The sequence below is a fragment of the Antechinus flavipes genome, chromosome 2 (assembly GCF_016432865.1).
Source record: "Antechinus flavipes isolate AdamAnt ecotype Samford, QLD, Australia chromosome 2, AdamAnt_v2, whole genome shotgun sequence".
In the NCBI taxonomy this organism is placed as follows: Eukaryota; Metazoa; Chordata; class Mammalia; order Dasyuromorphia; family Dasyuridae; genus Antechinus; species Antechinus flavipes.
Window position 1 is genome coordinate 356,616,663 of NC_067399.1, and position 22,984 is coordinate 356,639,646.

At 33.5% G+C, this 22,984-nt stretch overlaps 1 protein-coding gene across 1 annotated transcript in view; it reads left to right on the forward strand.

The window, feature by feature from the left end:
- The window catches only part of BRF1 (BRF1 RNA polymerase III transcription initiation factor subunit), a 160,060-nt gene that overhangs the window by 18,278 nt on the left and 118,798 nt on the right, over positions 1-22,984 (forward strand). Inside the window, exons 2-3 of the mRNA XM_051978109.1 lie at positions 17,893-17,973; positions 22,762-22,935. Of these exons, the coding sequence (XP_051834069.1) occupies positions 17,893-17,973; positions 22,762-22,935 (255 nt within the window). The remainder of the gene's footprint in view (positions 1-17,892; positions 17,974-22,761; positions 22,936-22,984) is intronic.

The window sequence follows — 22,984 nt, forward strand, 5'->3', positions numbered from 1 at the left end:
TCCATCCCCATTCTAATTTTCAAGAAATTGTTTTCTTCCTTAAGATTTTGAATCTCCTTTTCCAGTTGGTTGACTTTATTTTCATAATATGATTGTTTTTCTTGGATTCAAATTTTTTTCCTTCAATCTCATTTGATTTTTAAAGTCTTTTTGAGCATTTATATTAGGTCACCTAGATACCTAGGAAGAGCTATATTTTGCATCTGGCTTTATAGATATACAGGCTGTGTGATATTGGGCAAGTCACTTACATGCTGTTTTCCTCAGTCTCCTCAATTGTAGAGTTGCATCTGTCTTTTAATCTGAAATATTTGTGAAGTATGTAGCACACAGTTCTTGAAACTTTTTACAAATAAGATTTTACTTATAAATATACTTCCATACTGTGATTGAGTTGATTTCTTTGGGTGCCACATTATAGTTTATCTCTGTCAAATTTTGTTCATCTTGTTAGGGCTCATTGTTCTAAACGCCTAGCCTTATATATAACGTTGAGTTATTGTTGCATTGAATAGAATAACTTTTTGTAATTGAGAAAAGGCCAGGTTTTGGAGTTGAGAACCCTGTTGTGTGATTATAGTCAGTTAACTTATATGAACTTCAGTGCCCTCTTTTGTAAAATTAGGACAGTTAATAATAAAAATGCCACTTTACTGGATTGTCATGGGGTAATGTAGATAGACTAAAGTGCTTTGTAAAAGTTAAAGCATTTTGTAGTAGATAAGAGTCAAGAAATTGACATTCCCCTCTAAACAACTTTAAAATAATGATCCGAATGATATTCTGAAGCAGCAGAGCCAACAAAAGGTTGGGGTGAGATACTTTTCCAGTCCAAGCCAATGTGGGAGATCAGAAAAAGAAATCTGTGACATTTGGGCAGGGTCTGACCTGGAACCCATTTAATGTCAACACTAGATGTGGGCATTGGAAGCAGGTACAACATTTGCAATTGAAGCTTTGGGACTCTCAGCCCAAGATTGGTAAGGTAGCTCAACAATTATCATAAAGAGATTACAGGGAACTCCTGTGTTAGCAATTATCCTATGTAGAATAAAATGTTTTTTGGCAGCTTTATTATCCATTACCCATTTCTGGGACACACTTCAAAGGCAGAGAAAAGCACTTTTCGTCAAGAGAGATCAGGATTCTGAAGAGCAGTAGCATTTGCAGTTGCAAAGGAATAGATATTCTGAGGAGCAATATTATTTTCATGTCAGAGGACCTAAAACCTTAAGGTGCAGTATCATTTTTATCCCAAGGGATGACTACATCATGACTACATCTCTTCTTGGATCACATCATATTGAAAAAAACAAAATCTTTCAAAATTCCTAGAACTAGCTCTGAAATCAGCACTTTAAAAAAACCTGAACCTTGGGACAGCTCCTTCACCCCCAGTGCCAAGTGAAAAGAGCCCAACTTTAGCATAAAATTCAAAATCAAGAAATAGGCTGGAAAAAAATAAGTGAACAATAACAAAAGAACCTGACCATAAAAAGCTATTATGGTGGCAGGGAAGGCCAAAACTTAAACTCAGAAGAAGGCAGCAGTGTCAAAACAGTTACAAACAAAGTTTCACAGGAAAGTGATTCCAAAATTTTTGGAAGGTAAAAAATAATTTCAAAAATCAAAGAGTGGTAAGAGGAAAAATTGGGGACAGAAGTATATGAAGATTGTGAAAGACAATGAATAGTTTGGTAAAGAGGGACAAAAAATATTGATAAAATAACATTTTAAAAAACAGGATTGTTCAAATGGAAAAAGAGGTACAAAACTTCACTTATGAAAATAATTCCTTAAAAAGTAGAATTGGCCAAATGAAAAAGAAGTATAAAAGCTCACTAAAGAAAAGAATTCCTTACAAATTAGAACTGGATAATGGGAAGCTGATGACTCCACAAGACATCAAGAAACAATAAAAGAAAGTCAAAAGAATGAAAAACAAGAAGAAATTTTGAAATATCTCATCAGAAAAACTGACAGGAAAAAAAAGATAAAAATAAATAATTTAAGAATTATTGGACTACCTGAAAACTACAATCAACAAAAGAACCTAGACATATTTCTAGAAATTAGAAAGGTGAAGGAGATTCTGGTAAGAGGACAAAGTAGATGGATAAGTTTTCAAGCTCTCCAGATTTCCCCCACAAATAGAACAGAATTCACTGGTGAAAAATCAAGAAGACGTGGGGCAGAACAGGGGTCCTTCTGATAACAACAGGAGAAGATCTGAAGACCCACCCCAGATTGGGGATTAACCTGTCTGAAGTGCAAATACCTCCAGGATAACTTCTCAGAAACATCAAGTGGAGACCCCTTAAGACTAGCTAAGTGTGACTGGAACTCAGAAGGAACCACTGAGATTTTCACCTAGGGCTTTGTCTCCTGATTTGAGTCCAGGAAGATTGAGTGAATCTTGGCTGGTTGGGAAAGCTAAATTCAGCTGTGCTGCTGAGACATGGCCCAGGGCTAGAAGGAACCAGCATACCCAAGAGTTTAGAGGCAGGGATTCCTGATCAAAGGGAAGAGCTGTGGTGAAACCAGGGGAACCATTTTCCTATCCCTTCCCCCCCAACAAGGATTATAACTGCTTACACTAATATCTCTTATTAAAAATAATAATAATAATAATGAACTGGCAAAGAAGAAAGAACCCTACTGTTAAAACTTATTATGGGAATAGGAAAGACCGGAGTTCTTGAGAGGACATTTTAGCAAAAAAAGCTTCTACCCCAAAGAGTAATATGAAATGACTCCCTGCTCAGAAAGAACTCAAGAAAGAATTTAAAAATGAAATGAGAGACATTGAGGAAAAACTAAAACAAAAATAAAATAAAAACCATTCAAGAAAAACAAGAAGATTATGAAAAACTAGGAAAGGAGGTATAGTCTCAAAGATGAAAATCATTCTTTGAAAATTAGAATTGGGTTATCATAATGTGCATATCCTTTGATCCAACAGTGTTTTTACTGGGATTATATACCAAAGAGATCTTAAAGGAGGTAAAGGAACCCACATGTGCAAAAATGTTTGTGGCAGCCCTTTTTGTAGTGGCAAGAATCTGGAAACTGACTGGATGCCGATCATTTGGAGAATGGCTGAATAAGTTGTGATATATAAATGTTATGAAATATTATTGTTCTATAAGAAATGATCAGCAGGATGATTTCTGAGAGTCCTGGAGAAACTTATTTACACATTAACAATTTCTACTAAGTGAAATGAGCAGAACCAGGAGATCATTATGCACAGCAATAGCAAGATTATACAGTGATCAATTCTGATGGACATAGTTCTTCTCAACAATGAGATGATTCAGGCCAATTCCAATGATCTTGTAAAAAAATATATATATAATTGGGCAAGGGGAGGCCAGTGAAGCTATGCCTAGAAATAAAAGATTATAAAGAATGAGAAAATAGAACAGAATATAAAACATAAGAAAATGGCAGATCTGGAGAACAGATCAAGAAGAAAAAATATAAGAATAATTGGACTGACAGAAAGTTGAGACCAAAAAGAGAACCTTGACATAATAATCCAGGAAATAATCCAAGAAAATTGTTTTGAAGTGATAGAACATTAGGGGAAAGTAGAAATAGAAAAAATCCACTGATTACCACCTCAAAGAGATCCTTTGTGGAAAACACACAGGAATACAATTGCCAAATTTCAAAAACCCCAGATCAGAGAGAAAATTTTGCAAGAAACAAGAAAAAAGCAATTCAAATACACTGGATTTACAATTAGAATTGTATAATAAACAGCTACAATAAAAGACTGCAGGTCTTGGAATCATTTCTACCATTGATCAAAAGAAGTAGGCCTGTGGCCAAAAATATCATATCTAGCAAAATTATAATTTTGAATGGAAAAAAAAAGGATACTCAATGAACTTGCAGATTTTCAGGACTTTCAGCCAAACCAAAACTTAACAGAAAATTTTAACATATAAGAGCCAATATGAAAGATCACTTTTAAAGAACTTAATATGAATAAACTGTTTAAACATGGATAAATAGTTTTTACATGAGAAAGTATACTATATGTTTTAAATTCACATTAACAATAGGGTAACTCAAAAGAAAGACTGACAGTTAAGGTAAAAAATAATAATCATGAGGTTCAGAGGAAGAGTAAGACACAGAGGCATTAGAGAGGAGAGGAAGACTTGTAATTCTGAAAATCTTTTTTATATTAGGAATGGGCTCAATAGGCAACACTACACACACACACACACACACACACACACACACACACACACACACACAGTCCATGAAAGGTATAGCATCTTCCAAAATTTATAAAGGAATAAGGGGGGAGGAATAGATAGATGAGGAAGCAAGAGGTGAGGGGAAAAGATGAGAGAGGGAAATAGACAAGTTATGGAGCAGAATCTAATTAAAGAGGCAGCAGGGTTTAGAAAGATGTGTGAGGTGTGAGTGTGTATGTATGCATATATCTAAATATCTATATCTAAATATATCTTTTCTTAATTATAGCTTGCTTGGTGGTAGAGTAGCCTGGGAAGATGAAAGGGGGAAAAAGAATAAAAGTAAAAAATTTAAAAAAACGGTACACAACAGAGAACCAAAGAACAATTTACAAGGAAGTAAAGAAAAATGGACATACATGAATATTTCTTCTACGCACACACACACACATATACACTTTCTTGATCTGATAATTTGTTATATATTTTGAATCCTACTTGATGTTCTGCTGAGCACATGGCAATGTTCTCTCTTGCTTTGCTTTATTTTTTTTTTAATAAAATAAATTTAAAAAGAAAAGAGAAAGAAAGAAATTAGAAAGAGAAAAACTGCCCTGATATTCTAGAACCAAAGAGTCAAATAAAATTTTAAAAATCCACTAAAGATCTCCTGAAAAAGCTCCCAGAATGGAAAGTCTAGTATTATCATAGTCAAATTCCACTATTTTCATTTAAAAAAAAATAAATAAAATACATTTTAAGCATACAGAAAGAAACCATTGAGAGTAGAGCCAAGGTGTGGAGTAAAGGCAGGGACTCTACCTGTGGCCCCACAAGCCTCTCCAAATAACCTTTAAATAATGACTGAACTAACTTTAGAGCATCAGAACCCACAAAAACATGGAGTAAAACAATTTTCCAGTCCAGGACAGCAAGAAAGGTCTGTGGTACCAGTGTGAGATTGGAATGCAGTCTGGGGTAGGCCACGTAAGCACAGCGCTGGCCCCAGCAAACTAGGATGACATCTTGGGACGATTGAATCAGTGGCAGCAGTGGCAGTTTCTAGACTTCTCAGCTCATAGACAACAAATATGACTTGGAAGGTCAAAAAGGAAAGTTCTGTTGCACCAGACTGAGAGGGAAACACAGCTCTGTGCAGGCCATGCCAGCACAACTCCAGTCTGAGCCCCAACAAACCACAAACAAGCACTGGGGGCCACTGAATCAATAGCACCAGCAGCAATAGCAGCAATGGTAGCTTCCAAAGTTCTCAATTCCCATTGGTAAGGGGGTCAAATAGCTGTTCAGAAGGATATTATAGAGATCTCTTTGCTATTAGTAGTACAGGATTGTGTTGCTTTGTCCATACTCAAATCCAGTTTGCAATTCTGGACTGGAAAATTGTAGTTCTTAGGGTAAGGAAGAGAACTGGCATTCTAGAACTTATAGCCACAGTGGAGCAGGGACTTTCCTTCTCATTCCAGGGCAGAGAAGAGTGCTTGTGATAATTCACAGACCAAAAGAGTAGTAAACACACTTCTTGGATCATAACAATTTGGAAAAACTGAAAAGTATATAATGGTCTCCTAGTCCTGCTCATATTACTCAGCCTCAGTTCATGTAAGTCTCAGATCCCTACTTTAACCAAAAATTAAAAGCTGAATAGTAGATTGGGGGAATGGGCAAACAACAGAAGAAGATTCTGATCATAAAAAATTATTGTGGTGACAAGGAAGATCAAAACACACTCAGAAGAAGATAACAAAATCAAAGCTCCTATACCCAAAGCCTCCAAGAAAAATAAGAATTCGTCTCAAGCTAGCAAAGATCTCAAAAGAGATTTTTGGGAAGAAACCAGTAAAATACCATAGTCAGAATCATATAAGATTTTGTAGCTTCCACATTAAAGAAGTAAAGAGCTTGAAATATGATATTCCAGAGGGCAAAGGAGGTAAACTACAACCAAGTACACCCAGCAAAACTCAGCATAATTCGTCAGTGGAAAAAATGTATTTTTAATGAAATAGAAGACGACATTCCTGTCTTGGACTTTGTTGATGAAAAGACCATAAAAAGGTAAAGATGAAAGAAATCACAAAGGAATTAATAAAGTTAAATTATTTAAATTTCTGTTTGGGAAGATGTTACATGTAACTCCTAAAACCTTTATCATAATTTGGGCAGGCAGGACTCTACATAGTGTGGGGTCCAAAATTATCTGATCTGTAAGAAAAAATACTGAGACCAAGCTTCAACCCAATAATTCTTTATTAAGAGGACCAGACTCTTTTGATGAATGAAGCCTCCAATCCTTTTGATCTGAGATGCCCCATTTTCCCAGGGCCTTACTTTTATAACATTTGATGTCCAGACACTCAGAAGAGGCAAAATAAAATATTTTTTTGACTGATAGAGCTCTTGATCCTCTAAGAAAGCCAGGAATGTTGATTTAGCATGAGTAATCACAGCATACTCAAGGCAAACATCATCTCTGCCAACTAAATAACCATAAGATGGGCCCCTCCTTGTGCTGCCCAAGAAGTTAGTTCAGAGATAACAAAAAACAAGATGGGAAAATTTTTTTTTCTTTTTCTTTTTTTCCAAAACCAGAGGCAAAGATTTTATTATTATGTTTTAGACTGGAGGGCTAAGTCCTAAAGGGGAGTTTTAGTGATTAACCAGGAAAGATTGCAGCTAAATTGCTTAGTGGAACCCTTGATTAATCAGGGGGAAACTCTGAAAGGAGTTAAAATGAGGAAACATTTTATATCAAGTCAAGATATCCCACCTATGCTGGATTTGATCACACATTGATTACCTAAAAGGTTGGAGTCAGCACTCTTGTGATTAGGAAAATGAATTTTATAACAGGTTAATAAACATGGAACAGTGAAGTTATAACTTAAGTTTAAGATTTGAGGCTTATTATAAGAAACTATCTTATCTAGTTATCCCTGGATAAAATATGTGTAAAATATTAATATATGTAATTTCTGTATTAATATTAGGTTAACCACATTTACTAAATGCATTGAATGCATTTGAATCTCACTTTCATTTGATTTAGTTCAAAGAAGAGAGAATATGTGTGTGTGTGTGTGTGTGTGTGTGTGTGTGTGTATTAAAGAAGGCACTGGTCAAAAGCTAAACAGATTGAGTAAATGACTAATATGAAGTATATTTGATATGACTTTACATGAGTAATTGATATCAAATTGCTTGCCTTCTCAATGGATGAAGTAGGAATGGGAGAGAGGGAGAAAATTTGGAGCTCAAAATATAAAAAAAGATTAAAATAAATAAACTGCCTAAATACCCATAAAAGTTTAAAAAATATAAATGCTTAATAAAGCATACGCATGTAAATGTTGTCTTGTTATAACCATCATTAAGACCAAATTAATTCATTTAGCCAGTATTTATTGAAGGCCTTTTTATACTCTGACACCAGGAAAAAAGATAATGAGGGCTCTCTGACCTCAAAGGACTGACACTCTAACTAGGTAGAGAAGATATATTTTTAAAAATGAATGATAAAGGGAGAGTTAGATTATCACAATTTGAAAATCATCTAATACAAACTTAGTTGGTAGGCACTCTTCCATTTCAATCAGTAGGATTATTTTTTCTTGTTCTTGTTTTAAACATACCCAGAAAAAGTTATCCAAGAAAAATCTGACCTTGAGTGGTGCTGTGTTTTTGTGATAATTTTCTTTTATTTGAAAGTAGTCCTTGATTTTAGAGCTATAACTTTAAGAGGGGTAAAGGGAAGGCTCAAATTTTCTTTTTTTTTTTTTTTTTTTTGGAAATTTTCTTTTGTCACTAGAGTAAGTTAGCTAGTAATAATGGTATATCTTAGATTAACTAAATAAAAATTTGAAGAAGGTGAAAATAGGTAAATGTAGAATGTGGCATATAGCAAAAGAATTGATGGCTTAAAAAATTAGGGACTGCTTTAAAAATAGTTAAATGCAAAGAGTATTAGAAGCATTAAATATAGGGAAAAGGAAGTAGGATTTGATCTGGGTTTGGGAAAAAGGTCTGAGTCTGTAAAAAATAGGAGCAGAACATTATATTGGGAATGCATTAGAAGTAACTCAGACAAAAGCAGGAAAGAAGGAATGAACATGTACATATGTGTTCTAGGAGATAACATGGTTTAACGCAGTCTTCAACTTTTTTGGCTCTGGATCTCTCTACATTTTAAATAATCAAGGACTTTCCTTCTTTGACTCCCTTCCAAAGAGCTTTTGTTATATTTATTTCCTAGAATATGCTGGTATATTTCTAACAACTGGTTCCTTGGGGGGGAAGGGGGGGAAGGGGATGATGTTTGGCTGGATTAATTAAATTAATTAATTAAGCTTTTAAGTTTAATATGCACTTATTAACAATTTTTTCATCACTTTCTTTAGCCTAATCAATCAGTAAAGCAAGTCAAGGCACGGATTTATTGACTCTTGCTAATTAGTATTTAGAACTTTTCTCTTCATGTATTCTGTGTTCTGGCTAGATGTATCATACAGAATGATTAGTCTTGAAGTTCAGGGCTAGATTTTTGTGTCTCATGTGGGGTGAAGATTTTGATGTCATTGAGAGGCAACATATCAATAATTGATAGGGTATTTGGAGTCACCCTAGATTATGAATTCATTTTGACCTTATCTTGATGTATGCTGTTAAATGTGGATCCATGCCTAGTTTCTGCCATACTAATTTCCAATTTTCTCAGCAGTTTTTTGCAAATAGCAAATTTTTATCCCAAAAGTTGAGGTCTTTGGGTTTGTCAAATACTAGATTGCTATAGTTATTGAATATTTTGTCCTGTGAACCTAACCTATTGCACTGATCAATTAGTCTATTTCTTAGCAATACCAAATGGTTTTGGTGACTGCTGCTTTATAATATAGTTTTGGATCTGGTACAGCTAGGCTATCTTCATTTGATTTTTTTTTATTAGTTCTTTTGAAATTCTTGACTTTTTGGTCTTCCATATGAATTTTGTTATTTTTTTCTAGGTCATTAAAATAGTTTCTTGGGAGTCTGATTAGTATATGACTAAATAAATAAATTAGTTTAGGTAGTATTATCATCTTTATTATATTTGCTTGGCCTATCCAAGAGCACTTAATATTTTTCCAATTGTTTAGATCAGACTTTATTTGTGTGGAAAGTGTTTTGTAGTTTTGCTCATATAGTTCCTGACTTTCCTTTGATAGATTCCCAAATATTTTATACTAAACATAGTTATTTTAAATGGACTTTCTCTTTGTACTGTTAGATTTTGTTAGTGGTATAAAAATGCTGAGGATTAATGTGGATTTATTTTGTATCCTGAAACTTTGCTAAAGTTTTGGATTACTTCTAATAGCTTTTCAGTAGAATCTCTGAGGTTCTCTAAGTATATGTATACATCATATAATCTGCAAAGAGTGATAATTTGGTTTCCTCATTACCTACTCTAATTCCTTTCATCTCTTTCTTGACTCTTATTGCCAAAACTATCATTTCTAATACAATATTGAATAGTAAGTGGGCAACCTTATTTCATTCCTGATTTTATTGGGAATGGTTCCAGTTTATTACCATTACATACAATGCTTACTGATGGTTTTAAATAGATGCTACTGACTATTTTAAGGAAAAGTACATTTATTCCTATAATCTCTGGTGTTTTTAAGAGGAATGGTGTTGGATTTTATCAAATTTTTGAGATGATCATGTGATTTTTGTTAATTTGGTTATTGATATAGTCAATTATGCTAATAGTTTTCCTAATATTGAACCAGCCCTGCATTCCTGGTAGAAAATCTACTTGGTCATAGTGTATTATCCTGCGGATGATTTTCTGTAATCTTTTTGCTAATATTTTATTTAAGATTTTAGCATCAATATTCATTAGGGAGATTGGTCTATAATTTTCTTTTTCTGTTTTCAACCTATCTGGTTTAGGTATCAGTACCATGTTTGTGTCATAAAAGGAATTTGGTAGAACTCCTTCAATCCCTATTTTTTCAAATAGTTTATATAGCATTGAAGTTAATTGCTCTTTAAATGTTTGGTAGAATTCTGGTATTGGGGATTTTTTTCTTAGGTAGTTTTTTTTTTTTAATTTTTTTTTATTTTTTATTTAATAATTACTTTATATTGACACTCGTTTCTGTTCCGATTTTTTTTCCCCTCCCTCCCTCCACCCCCTCCCCTAGATGGCAAGCAGTCCTTTATATGTTGGATATGTTGCAGTATATCCTAGATTTTCTTAGGTAGTTGATTAATAACTTGTTCTATTTCTTTTTCTAAAATGGAACTGTTTAACAAATTTACTTTCTTCCTCTTGTTAATCTGGGCAAGCTATATTTTTGAAGGTATTCATCCATTTCATTTAAATTGTCAAATTTATTGGCATAAAGTTGAGCAAAGTAACTCCTAATTATTGCTATAATTTCCTCTTCATTAGTGGCAAGTTCTACCTTTTCATTTTTAAGACTAACAATTTGCTTTTCCTCTTTCCTTTTTCTAATCAAATTTACCAAGGGTTTATATATTTTGTTGCTTTTTTCATAGAACCAACTTTTGTTTTATTTATTAATTCAATAGTTTGTTTTTTTACTTTCAATTTTATTAATCTCTCCTTTAATTTAGAATTTCAAGTTTAGTGTTTGGGGGTTTTTGGTTTTTAATTTGCTCTTTTTCTAGTTTTTTTAGTTCCAAGCCTAATTCATTGATTTTCTTTTTCTTTATTTTATCCAAGTAGGCCTTTAGAGAGATAAAGTTTCCCCTTATTACTGCTTTGGCTGCATCCCACACATTTTGGTATGACATCTCATTACTGTCATTCTCTTGGGTGAAGTTATTAATTGTGTCTATGATTTGCTATTTCACCCAGTCATTCTTTAGGATGAGATTATTTAGTTTCTAATTACTTTTTTTTAAAAATTATAACTTTTTATTGACAGAACCGATGCCTGGGTAATTTTTTATAACATTATCCCTTGCACTCACTTCTGTTCCGACTTTTCCTGTCCCTCTCTCCACCCCCTCCCTCAGATGGCAAGCAGTCCTATACATGTTAAATATGTCACAGCACCGAACAGTTCTCCTGTTGCACAGGAAGAATTGTCTTCAGAAGGTAAAAATAACCCAGGAAGAAAAACAAAAATGCAAACAGTTTATTCATTTCCCAGTGTTCTTTCTTTGGGTGTAGCTGCTTTCTGTCCACCATTAATCAGTTGAAATTTAGTTAGATCTTTTCTTTGTTGAAGAAATCCACATCCATCAGAATACATCCTCATACAGTATTGTTGTTGATGTATATAATGATCTCCTGGTTCTGCTCATTTCACTTAGCATCAGTTCATGTAAGTCTTGCCAGTCCTCCCTGTATTCATCCTGCTGGTCATTTCTTACAGAACAATAATATTCCATAACATTCATATACTACAATTTACCCAACCATTCTCCAGTTGATGGGCATCCATTCAATTTTCAGTTTCTAGCCACTACAACAGGGCTGCCACAAACATTTTGGCACATACAGGTCCCTTTCCCTTCTTTAGTATCTCTTTGGGGTATAAGCCCAATAGTAGCACTGCTGGATCAAAGGGTATGTACAGTTTGATAACTTTTTGGGCATAATTCCAGATTGCTCTCCAGAATGGTTGGATTTGTTCACAACTCCACCAACAATGCATCAGTGTCCCAGTTTTCCCACATCCCCTCCAACATTCATCATTATTTTTTCCTGTCGTCTTAGCCAATCTGACAGGTGGGTAGTGGTATCTCAAGAGTTGTCTTAATTTGCATTTCTCTGCTCAATAGTGATTTGGAGCACTTTTTCATTTGAGTGGAAATAGTTTCAATTTCATCATCTGAAAATTGTCTGTTTATATCCTTTGACCATTTATCAATTGGAGAATGGCTTGATTTCTTATATGTGAATCAATTCTCTATATATTTTGGAAAGTAGGCCTTTATCAGAACCTTTAACTGTGAAAATGCTTTCCCAGTTTGTTGCTTCCCTTCTTTTTTTGCATTAGTTTTGTTTGTACAAAGGCTTTTTAATTTGATATAATCAAAATTTTCTATTTTGTGATCAATAATTATCTCTAGTTCATCTTTGGTCACAAATTTCTTCCTCCTTCACAAGTCTGAGAGGTAAATTATCCCATATGTTCCTCTAATTTATTTATAATCTCATTCTGTATGCCTAAATCATGGACCCATTTTGATCTTATATTGGTATATGGTGTTAAGTGAGGGTCCATACCTAATTTCTACCATACTAATTTCCAGTTTTCCCAGCAGTTTTTGTCAAATAATCAATTCTTATCCCAAAAGTTAAGATCTTTGGGTTTGTCAAACACTAGATTGCTATAGTTGACTATTTTGTCTTGTGAACCTAACCTATTCCACTGATCAACTAATCTATTTCTTAGCCAATACCAAATGGTTTTGGTGACTGCTGCTTTATAATATAGTTTTAGACAGGTACAGCTAGGCCACCTTCATTTGATTTTTTTTTTTTTTCATTAATTCCCTCGAGATTCTCAGCCATTTGTTCTTACATATGAATTTTGTTGTTATTTTTTCTAGATCATTAAAATATTTTCTTGGGAGTTTGATTGGTATAGCACGAAATAAATAGATTAGTTGAGGGAATATTGTCATCTGTATTATATTCGCTCGGCCTAGCCAATAGCACTTAATATTTTTCTAATTATTTAAGTCTGACTTTATGTGGAAAGTGTTTTGTAATTTTGCTCATCTAGTTCCTGACTTTCCTTTGGTAGATAGATTCCCAAATATTTTGTGCTATCAACAGTTATTTTGAATGGAATTTCTCTTTGTATCTCTTGCTGTTGGATTTTGTTGGTGATGTGTAAAAATGCTGAGGATTTATGTGGATTTATTTTGTATCCTTCAACTTTGCTAACATTATGAATTATTTCTTATAGCTTTTTAGTAGAATTTCTGGGGTTCTCTAAGTATGCCATCATAAATCATCTACAAAGAATGATAGTTTGGTTTTCCTCTTTACCTACTCTAATTTCTCTTTCTCTTTCTCGGCGTTTATTGCTGAGGCTAGCTTTTCTAATACAATATTGAACAATAATGGTGTCCAATTACTTTTTGGTCTATTTTCCCCTGGCTTTTTATTGAATGTAATTTTTATTGCATCGTGATCTGAAAAGGATGCATTTAGTATTTCTGCCTTTCTACATTTGAGGTCTTTATGTCCTAATATATAGTCAATTTTTGTATAGGTTCCATGAACTGCCAAAAAGAATGTGTACTCCTTTCTGTCTTCATTTAGTTTTCTCCAAAGATCTATCATACCTAACTTTTCTAGTGTTGTGTTTACCTCTTTAACTTCTTTCTTATTTATTTTGTGGTTTGATTTATCTAGTTCTGAGAGTGCAAGGTTGAGATCTCCCACTATTATAGTTTTGCTGTCTGTTTCATCTTGCAGTTCTCTTAACTTCTCCTCTAAGAATTTAGATGCTACACCATTTGGTGCATATATGTTTAATATTGCTTCATTATCTGTGCTACCCTTTAGCAATATGTAGTTTCCTTCCTTATCTCTTTTAATTAGATCAGTTTTTGCTTTTGCTTGATCTGAGATCATGATGGCTACCCCTGCTTTTTTGACTTCACCTGAAACATAGTATATTCTTTTCCATCTTTTTATCTTTACTCTGTATGTATCGCCCTGCTTCAAATGTGTTTCCTGTAAACAACATATTGTAGGATTCTGACTTTTAATCCAGTCTGCTATCTACTGCCACTTTATGGGGGAGTTTACTCCATTCACATTTATGGTAAAAATGACTAATTTTGTATTTCCTGCTATCTTATTAACCCCAGATTATGCTTTTTTCTTTCCTCCCTCCCCAGTATTAAACTTGTGAGTACCACTTGCCTCACGCAGCCCTCCCTCTTTAGGATCTCTCCCCGCTAAGAGTCCCTCCCCTTTTCTTAAACCTTTCCCTTACAATTTCTGTATTCCCTTCTATTTAGCTTTCTCCTTCCCTTTTCACTTTTCCTCTCCTACTTTTCAATGAGGTGGGAGAAGTTTCTCTGTAAATCGAATATGTCTAATATTTTCTCTTTGAGCCAATTCTGATGAGAGTAAGATTCATACTGTGTTTATCCCCCTCCCTTCTTTCCCTCAGATATAATAGGTTTCCTTTGCTTTTTTGTGAGATGTAGTACCTTCACTTTTCCTTTTTTTCTGGTACAATTTTCTTTCCACCTCTAGCTTCTTTTTTATAATATAACAGTAAAACTAAATTATACCTGTATTTTTTATGTATATTCATAACAGAAATATAGTTCCCAAGATTTTTTTTTTACCTTTTTATGTTTCTCTTGTGACCTAAATTAGGAGGTCAAACTTTTTGTTTAGTTCCAGTTTTTTCATCAGAAATAGATGGAATTCACCTACTTCATTGAATGTCCATCTTCTTCCCTGGAAGAAAATGCTCATTTTGGCTGGGTAAGTTATTCTTGGCTGCATACCAAGTTCCTTAGCCTTTCAGAATATCAGATTCCAGGCCCTTTGATCCTTGAATGTGGACACTGCTAGATCCTGAGTAATCCTTATTGTGGCTCTTCTGTATTGATTTTTTCTAGCTGCTTGTAGTATTTTTCACTTGGTCTGATAGTTCCAGAATTTAGCCACAATATTTCTTGGGGTTTTGATTTTGGGATCTCTTTCAGTAGATGATTGATGAATTCTTTCAATGTCTATTTTACTTTGTCTTTCTATAACATCTTTAATGATTTCCTGGAAAATGGTATCTAGGCCCTTTTTTTTCATCATAATTTTCAGGAAGTCCAATAATCCTCAGATTATCTCTCCTAGATCCATTTTCCAGGTCTGATGTTTTCCCAAGTAGGTATTTAACATTTTTTTCTATTTTTTCTTTTCTTTTCTTTTTTTTTTTTTTTCTTTTTTTTTTTTTTTGGTTTTGTTTGACTGATTTTTGGTGAATCCTTGAGTCATTCATTTTCATTTGTTCAATTATGATTTTTAATGAATTGTTTTCTTCATTTACCTTTTTTATTTCTTTTTGTAATTGCCCAATTGAGTTTTTAAATGAGTTGTTTTGTTCTATGAAATTTTTTTCCATTTTGCCAATTTTATTTTTTAGAAAGCTATTTTCTTTTTTCAATTCACTAATTTTACTTTTCAGAGAGTTGATTTCTTTATCCACTCTATCTTTTAATGAGTTAACATTGACTTATCGAGACCCTCTTGCAAAGCTTCCCTTTCTTTTCCCCATTTTTCTTCTAGCTCTCTTTTAAGAGACTTTTTAATTTCTTGTCTGAGAGCTTTGTGTGCTAGGGACCAGGTTATATCACTATTTGGGGCTTCATCTGGAGACAATTTGCTTTTAGTCTCCTCAGAGTTTGAAGTCTGCTCTCTTTCAATATAGAAGTTATCTATTGTTAAAGCCCGCTTTGCCTTTTTACTCATTTTGACAAACAAAAGAAAACAAAAAACTGCAGTTTGCTTTTAGGGCAGTGTGGTGTTACCAAGCTTCCTTTACAGACAACAGGAAGTAGCAGTGAAGCAGTAGTGGGACAGCAATGATTGTGCTGGTATCAGTGTCTGCATTGGGATTAGCGTGTACGTTGTGGTCAGCTTCTACACTGAGATCCACAGTTGCACACTGAGATGGTGTTGAGTCCTTCCCGGTGGTGGGTAGGTATGGCCAGGTCCAGAAAGACTCTTAGCATTTTGGGATTATAGTCTTTACTCTTGTGTTTATAGCTTCTCTGCTGGCTTGCTGCCAGAGCAAAGTAGCCGACACTGTGGTAAATTTCTCCCCCAAATTTTCCACGGGCTGAGACCACACCACACCCCCTTCTGGTGTGCTTAGCATGAGCTGTTTCCTGTGCTCTTACTATCTACTTGCCTGCGCCTGGCCCAGCAGTCCCCGCCCAAGAGCCTGACTTTTTATGGTGAATTTCAAGATCATCTTCTGTTGGTAATGTGTTGTACTCCCAATATTCCTGGGTTTTGACAATCAAGCACTAATTCCAAGACTGTTTCATAAAAAAGTAGTCTGAGGGTAAGGGAGAGCTTAGATAGAAGTATGTGTTCTCTCTGCCATCTTGCCCCTAAATTGATATTAATATTCCATTGAACCACAGTGACTTTTCCAAACTTTTTGAGCCTCCCACAGCTTTTCCTTTGCCAAGAAAATTCTAGTGACTCATAAAGAGTAGGACATAACAAACCCATGAATTTTTGTTATATGCAATGTTTTGGGAGCATCTCAGTGGCACAGTAGATAAGGTGCCAGGCCTGAAGTCAAGAAGACTCTTTCTAATTTAAATCTGACCTCAGATATTTATTATTAACCTTTTGACCCTGGGTGAACAACCCTGTTTGCCTCAATTTCTTCATCTTGTAAAGTGAGCTAGAGAAGGAAATGGCAAACTACTCTAGTATCCTTGCCAAGAAAACCCCAGAAGGGGTCATGAAGAATTACTTACAACAGAAAAGGACTGGACACAATGTTAAACTTAAATACTGTGCCTTTCACTTATCATCTATATAACATGGGTAAATAATTTAATATCCATGCTTATTTTTCATTAGTAAAAATTTGAATTATGGCTTAGATCAATGGTCAAAGTCAAATAGAAACAGATGCCTGTGGACACATATTAACTTCAAAAACCACAAATTAACATTATCTGTGTTTTGTTATATTTTGTTAAACATCTGCCTTTTACATTTTTATTTAATTCTTGAGCATTGATTTTTATAGGTGGATTGCCTAAATACCTCCCCTTAGGTATCTGACACTCGATATAGATGATGTATAATGTTCTATCATCCAACTCAAATCCTGCTGTCCTGTGACTTCATTTACAATTCTAGGAACTATGTTTAAACCACTTTGATTAGGTTATAGAGATTTAATCAAGGGGCTCAAAGGTTCAAGAAGTTGAAAAGATAGAGACTCTATTGTAAACCTTCAATTATAAGGTGAAGAGTCTGCATTTTATTTTGTGTACAAATGCCTTCTAAATATTTGAAGAGTGAAGGATGGACTTAGAATCTTTTACAAACACTAGTATTTTAAGAGTGTATGAGTATTTCTGCATGTGTACATGTGTATATTAAGCAGATAGCAGAAAGAATGTTGAAAGTTAAAGCTTTACCTCTAACTCCGAATGACCATAATGACAATGATTTCCTAGCAGTTTTCCCAAGTAGGCTTTTTTGAGAATGGGAAAAATTCATTTTTTAGTTAACTGAGTTTATAGTACCTGGAGTAATCTAGATTATTTGGTAGCTGACTTAAAAAACTACCTTTTATTTTACCTTTATTTTTGAAGTCAGGAAAATGTATCTTTTTGAGTTCAAATCTGGCCTCAGATACTTTCTAAGTAGTATGACTCAGGAGAAGTCAATTAACCCTATTTGTCTAGTTTCTCTGTCTATAAAATGAATGGAGGAGGAAATAGTAAACCACGCTGATATTTTTGCCAATAAAACTCCAAATGGGGTCACAAAGATATAACTAAATGACTGAACAACAACTTTTTATTTGTAGTTTAAGAGAGTATTAGACAATATATAATGGAAAAATCATAGTACTGGAATTACAGAATATCTTTTGTTTTCAGTAATTTCTTCTAATTTTTATGTTTATAGGTGCAGGCAAAATTCCATCAGTAGGAGGAAGCTTCCATGTAAACTTGGGAAAGGAATCCAGAGCTCAGACTCTTCAGAATGGTATCTATTTCTGTTGAATTGGGGTGCTAGATTTGTATTAATATTAAGATACTTTAGTTGAGTAAGCTCATAATTATTTGTGCTAATAGAAAAAAATATTGTTTTTGATAGTAGCAAAATGTGGACAATTGACCTAATATGTTGATAAATGTTAATTCTAAAAATAATTTTCATTGGGAATAATTAAGGGATGCCCATTGTTGCACATATGTTATATTTCTGAAAAGGTATGCCCTAAGCTATTTGAACCTTTTAAAATTTCCATTTGCTTAAATTTTAGATAATATAATTAATTAGCTTACAAAGTGCTTTTTTCAAAAGAACTCTATGAGATACATAGTACAGAACAGAGATGTCTTTTAGACTTGACATGAAACCTTTGATGATTATTCTTTTGCATTGGTTGTTGAACCAATCCTAAATCCATCTAATTGTACTGTCCAAACAAAGGTATAGATTTAGTGCTGTTCTAATCAAACTGCCAAAGGAATATTTCATAGAGCTAGAAAAAAATAATAAAATAATTCAAAAGAATAACAAGATCTGCAGTTTTAGGAAGTTAATAAAATATAGTAGAAATGAATAGATATAATATTCCAGATCTATTTTAAAGCACTTATGGTCTAAAAAGATTTTTAAAAGATCAGTAGAATAGATTTAAAAAGGAAGAATTGGGAACAAGTGAATTCACTGTTCTGATGTTTGATAATTTGGGAGCAAAATGCTCCCTCATTTTTAGCAAATGCTATTAGGTAAGGTGCAAAGTGATTTGGCAGAAATGAATTCTAGACCACTTATGTCTCTTCCTATTAAAAAATAAACTCCTTAAGGGCAGGGAATACCTTTGCAATTTTTATTTGCACCCTCATTTCTCAGCACAGTATTTGGTAAATAGTAAGTGCTTAATAAATGCTTTTTACATAGCATAGTAAATACAAAGCAGATATTTGACCTAAATATTAAAGGTTATACCATAAAAATCCAGATAACAAATAGATCAGGTATCTTTTTATGACTAGGGAGATTGTTAATTTACAGAACAGAACAATGTAATCATAAAACATAATTTCAGTTACATGAGATTATAAAAAGCTTTTGCATGTGTAAAATCAGTGCAACTAGGATAAGGAAGAAGCAGTGAGTGCATATGGACAAACAATTCTCAAAAGAAGAATTACACACTTGCAATAATTATTTGAGAGATTGCACAAAATCAGCAATAAGAGAAATATGCTAAGTATTGTAAATGCAAAGAAAAAGTAAAAACAATTCCATTCTTATCTTACATTTTAGTGGGAAAAAATAACATGTATATAGATGGATACATACAATATGCATGAAAAATAACCTTTGAAGGAAGGCTCTTAAAGCTGTAGCCCTAGAAAAGCCTACTTAAAGAAGGTAGTATTTTAGGTGAATCTTGAAGCCAGAAATTTTTAGAAGTGTTAAATGAAGAAGGCATTAGGGAAAGCCAGTGAATGAGAGATGAAGAAGAATATATGAATGGTAGTCAATGGGCCAGTATGGTTGAGCCATGGAATGCATGTAATAGGAGGAACCATATGTAACAACACAAAACAAACCCTGGAAAATAGAGTGGACCAATTTTTAAAGAGCTTTAAGTACTAAATAAAGTCTTTTTTATTTAGTTTTAGAAGTAATAGGAAGGCATTGTGGTTTATTGAGTAAATACATGGCATAGTCAGATCTGTTCTTTAGGAAAATCATTTTAGTGACTTTATGGGGGGATGATTGGAAAAGAATTGAGCTAAGGAGACCAATTAAGAATATGTTTGAAAATAATAAAGACCTGAACTAAGATAGTGTCTATGTGAGCGGAAAAAAGGGGATCTAGGAGAACTATTGATATACATGAGAGTTTTTATAACTGAGGAGTCAACACAAGGGTTGGAAAAAAATATTGTTGCTTTTGACAGAAATATGGAAGGTTTGGAAAAGGAAAAGGTAGTAAGTTTTGTTTTGGATTTAGTTAGCTTAAAGTATCCATTCAGATTTTCTGTGCAAATGTCAGTTAGGCAGTTGGTGATGCAGGATTGGAACTCAGGAAAGCGACCTGGTATGTAGACCTAATGGAAATGATAATTGAACATAGAGGAATTGAAGAAGTCAAGAAAAAAAGTATAAAGGAGGAAAAAGAAGAGGGCCTCAGAAATAACATAGAAAATATAAAACTCCAACAAAGGATATGGAAGAGGAATAGTTAAGCAGGTCATAGGAAAACAAAGGAGAGTAGGATGTCAAAAAAAATAATAATAATAATAACAACCCAACATCTAGAAAAGAGAGTTTCCAGAAAGAAGTACACCACTGTGTCAGATCCTGCAGAAGGATCTAAAGGAATGAGGATTGAAGAATAGCCATTAGATTTGGTAATTAGAAAATGGTAATTTTGGAGAAAGTAGTTTCAAATGAATGATAAATTTGGAAGCCAGATTGGTAAATCTGCTAGACAAGGTAAAAAGCAAAAGTATAAAAGTTCATTAAAAGGTTGGTCTTGGCAAGATGGACCAACTCTTTTTCAGAATCTAGAGTGTAAGAAGAGGTAGTTGGAGATGGTGTTATAGGGATGTGAACTGAGAAAGAGCAGAATCTTTTCAAAAAATAGATAGGAGGTTTGAAGATGGAAAAAGAGATTTGAAACTGCTTTTGTGGTGAGTAGGGTAGAAAGTCAATTAAAAAGAAGTGAAAAGATTGCCTTTCATTTAACATTAGGTAATATATTCATTTGTAGTAGACCTATTTATTAGTATTTCTTGACTTCCTCCTTCATAAGAAGAGAAGGAGATGGATGGTTAGAGTATTCCAGGATTAGGGCTTGGCAAGATGTTAGTTGAAATAGAACAAAGGTAAAAGAGATTTGAGAGTAAAAGATAATATAGATTCATTATAGATTTGAGAAAGAGTGTAACCAGCCTGGGACAATACTAAGAGGGTGGAGAGTTTGGAGGTTATAGTGAAGAAAATAATGTTAGAAGAGTTATAGAAAGATAGGCCCACTAAAGGAAATTGGAAATAGCTGTCATTTGATCTAGTTATTCAGTAAAATAATTTGAAATTGTGATTATTTTTTTTAAAGGTAGCAAAAAGAATACTCTTAAGTGGTGTATGTGTGTGTATATACACACACATATATATGTATATATATGTAAGTATATACATGTGTATGTATCCATCCTGAGGAGATCAGAGGATCAAAGACAGAAAAAAAGCTCTGATGCATACTAAAATATCCATAACCTCATTTCTCTGCATCACAACAAAATGTGGCTAGTCTTCAAAGAGAAGGGAGTACTAAATCATCTTATTGTCTCCTGAGGAAGTTGTATATAGAACAAGAAGCAACACTTAGCAATAATTGATGACAAGGTTGTATATTGTCATTTTATTTAATTAACTTACATGCAGAGTACATCATACAAAAGGCCCAGTTGAATGAATCAGAAGCCGAATTAAGATTTCTGGGAGAAATGTTAACAATCTCAGATTTATAGGTGTTATCCTCCAGATGGCAGAAAGTGAAGATCCTCTTGATAAGGGTGAAAGAGGAGAATATAAAAGCTGGCTTGAAACTAAACATCAAAAAACTATTTAACAACTGATCCCATCACTTCCTGGCAAGTAGAGGGAGAAGAAATAAAAAGTGTCAGATTTTATATTCTTGGACTTAAAGACCACTGCAGATAATGACTATAGCCATGAAATTAAGATGTATACTATTTGGAAAGAAAACTATGGCAAATCTGGATAGTATGGTAAAAAGAAGAAACATCTCTTTGCTGACAGTCTATATAGTCAAAGCTATGTTTTTTGTTTTTTTGTTTTTCAATAGTAGCTTATGGCTTTAAGAGTTGGATTATAAATAAAATTGACATTTTCAAGTTGTGTTGCTGAATAAGATTTTGGAGATTCCTTGGACAGCAAGGAGATCAAATCAGTCAATTCTTAAAGAAATTAATTTAGACTGTTCTTTGAAAGTTCAAATACTGAACTTCTTTAATCACATAATAAGATGGGACTTACTGGGGGAAAAAAAAGACCCTTGTGTTAGGAAAGATTTAAGGCAAAAAAAAAAAAAAGAGGGTGGCAGAGGATGAGATGGAGAAGTAGCATCATGAAAACAACAAACATGACTTTGCAAGATAATGGAGAATTGAAGGACCTAAAAGGCCTTGAGATCATGAAGAATCAGACACATTTAAATGACTGGATAACAACAGAAATAAAGTAGATCTCAGTTAAGAGAATGACTAATTAAATTATGTTAACAATAATGTAATTGTTGACACAAATGTAACATTATTGTACTCTAAGAAAAATTCAGAAAAGCATGAATAATAGACTTAGATGAACTTAAGCAAAATGAAATAATAAGTAGTGAAACAGCATTCAAAACAGGACCTATGTAAATGGAAAGAAAAACAAAAACTTAAAAACTCAGTGCTCTGTAAATAAAATGAGCAAGCCATGATCAATTAAAAGGTGACAAAAAGCATCTTCCTTCTTTCAAGAAATAAGGAAGTATGAATGCAGAATATTACAAATACTATTTGCAGTCATTAATAGTTAAAATATGATTTGACATAAACTTGTAAAATTTTACATAAATTCAGAAGATATATTTTATTCTAAGAACTTAGTTGTTGGGTTGGTCTCATCTTTTTTGAAATTAAATTGGTATAAAATCTTATGCTTTTTCAATAAAATTGCAATAAATTAAGTGCAAAATTATGTTTCATAATTTTGTAATTTTTAAAAATTATTTTCTAGGCAAACGTCAGATTCATCACTTAGGAAATCAGTTACAACTAAATCAACATTGCCTTGATACAGCATTTAACTTCTTCAAGATGGCCGTGAGCAAGCATCTTACACGTGGAAGAAAAATGGCACATGTGATTGCTGCATGTCTTTACTTGGTTTGTCGCACTGAAGGAACACCTCGTATCCTTTCAGCTTCAAAATACTACTTTTCTTCTTTTTGGTTTTTCAG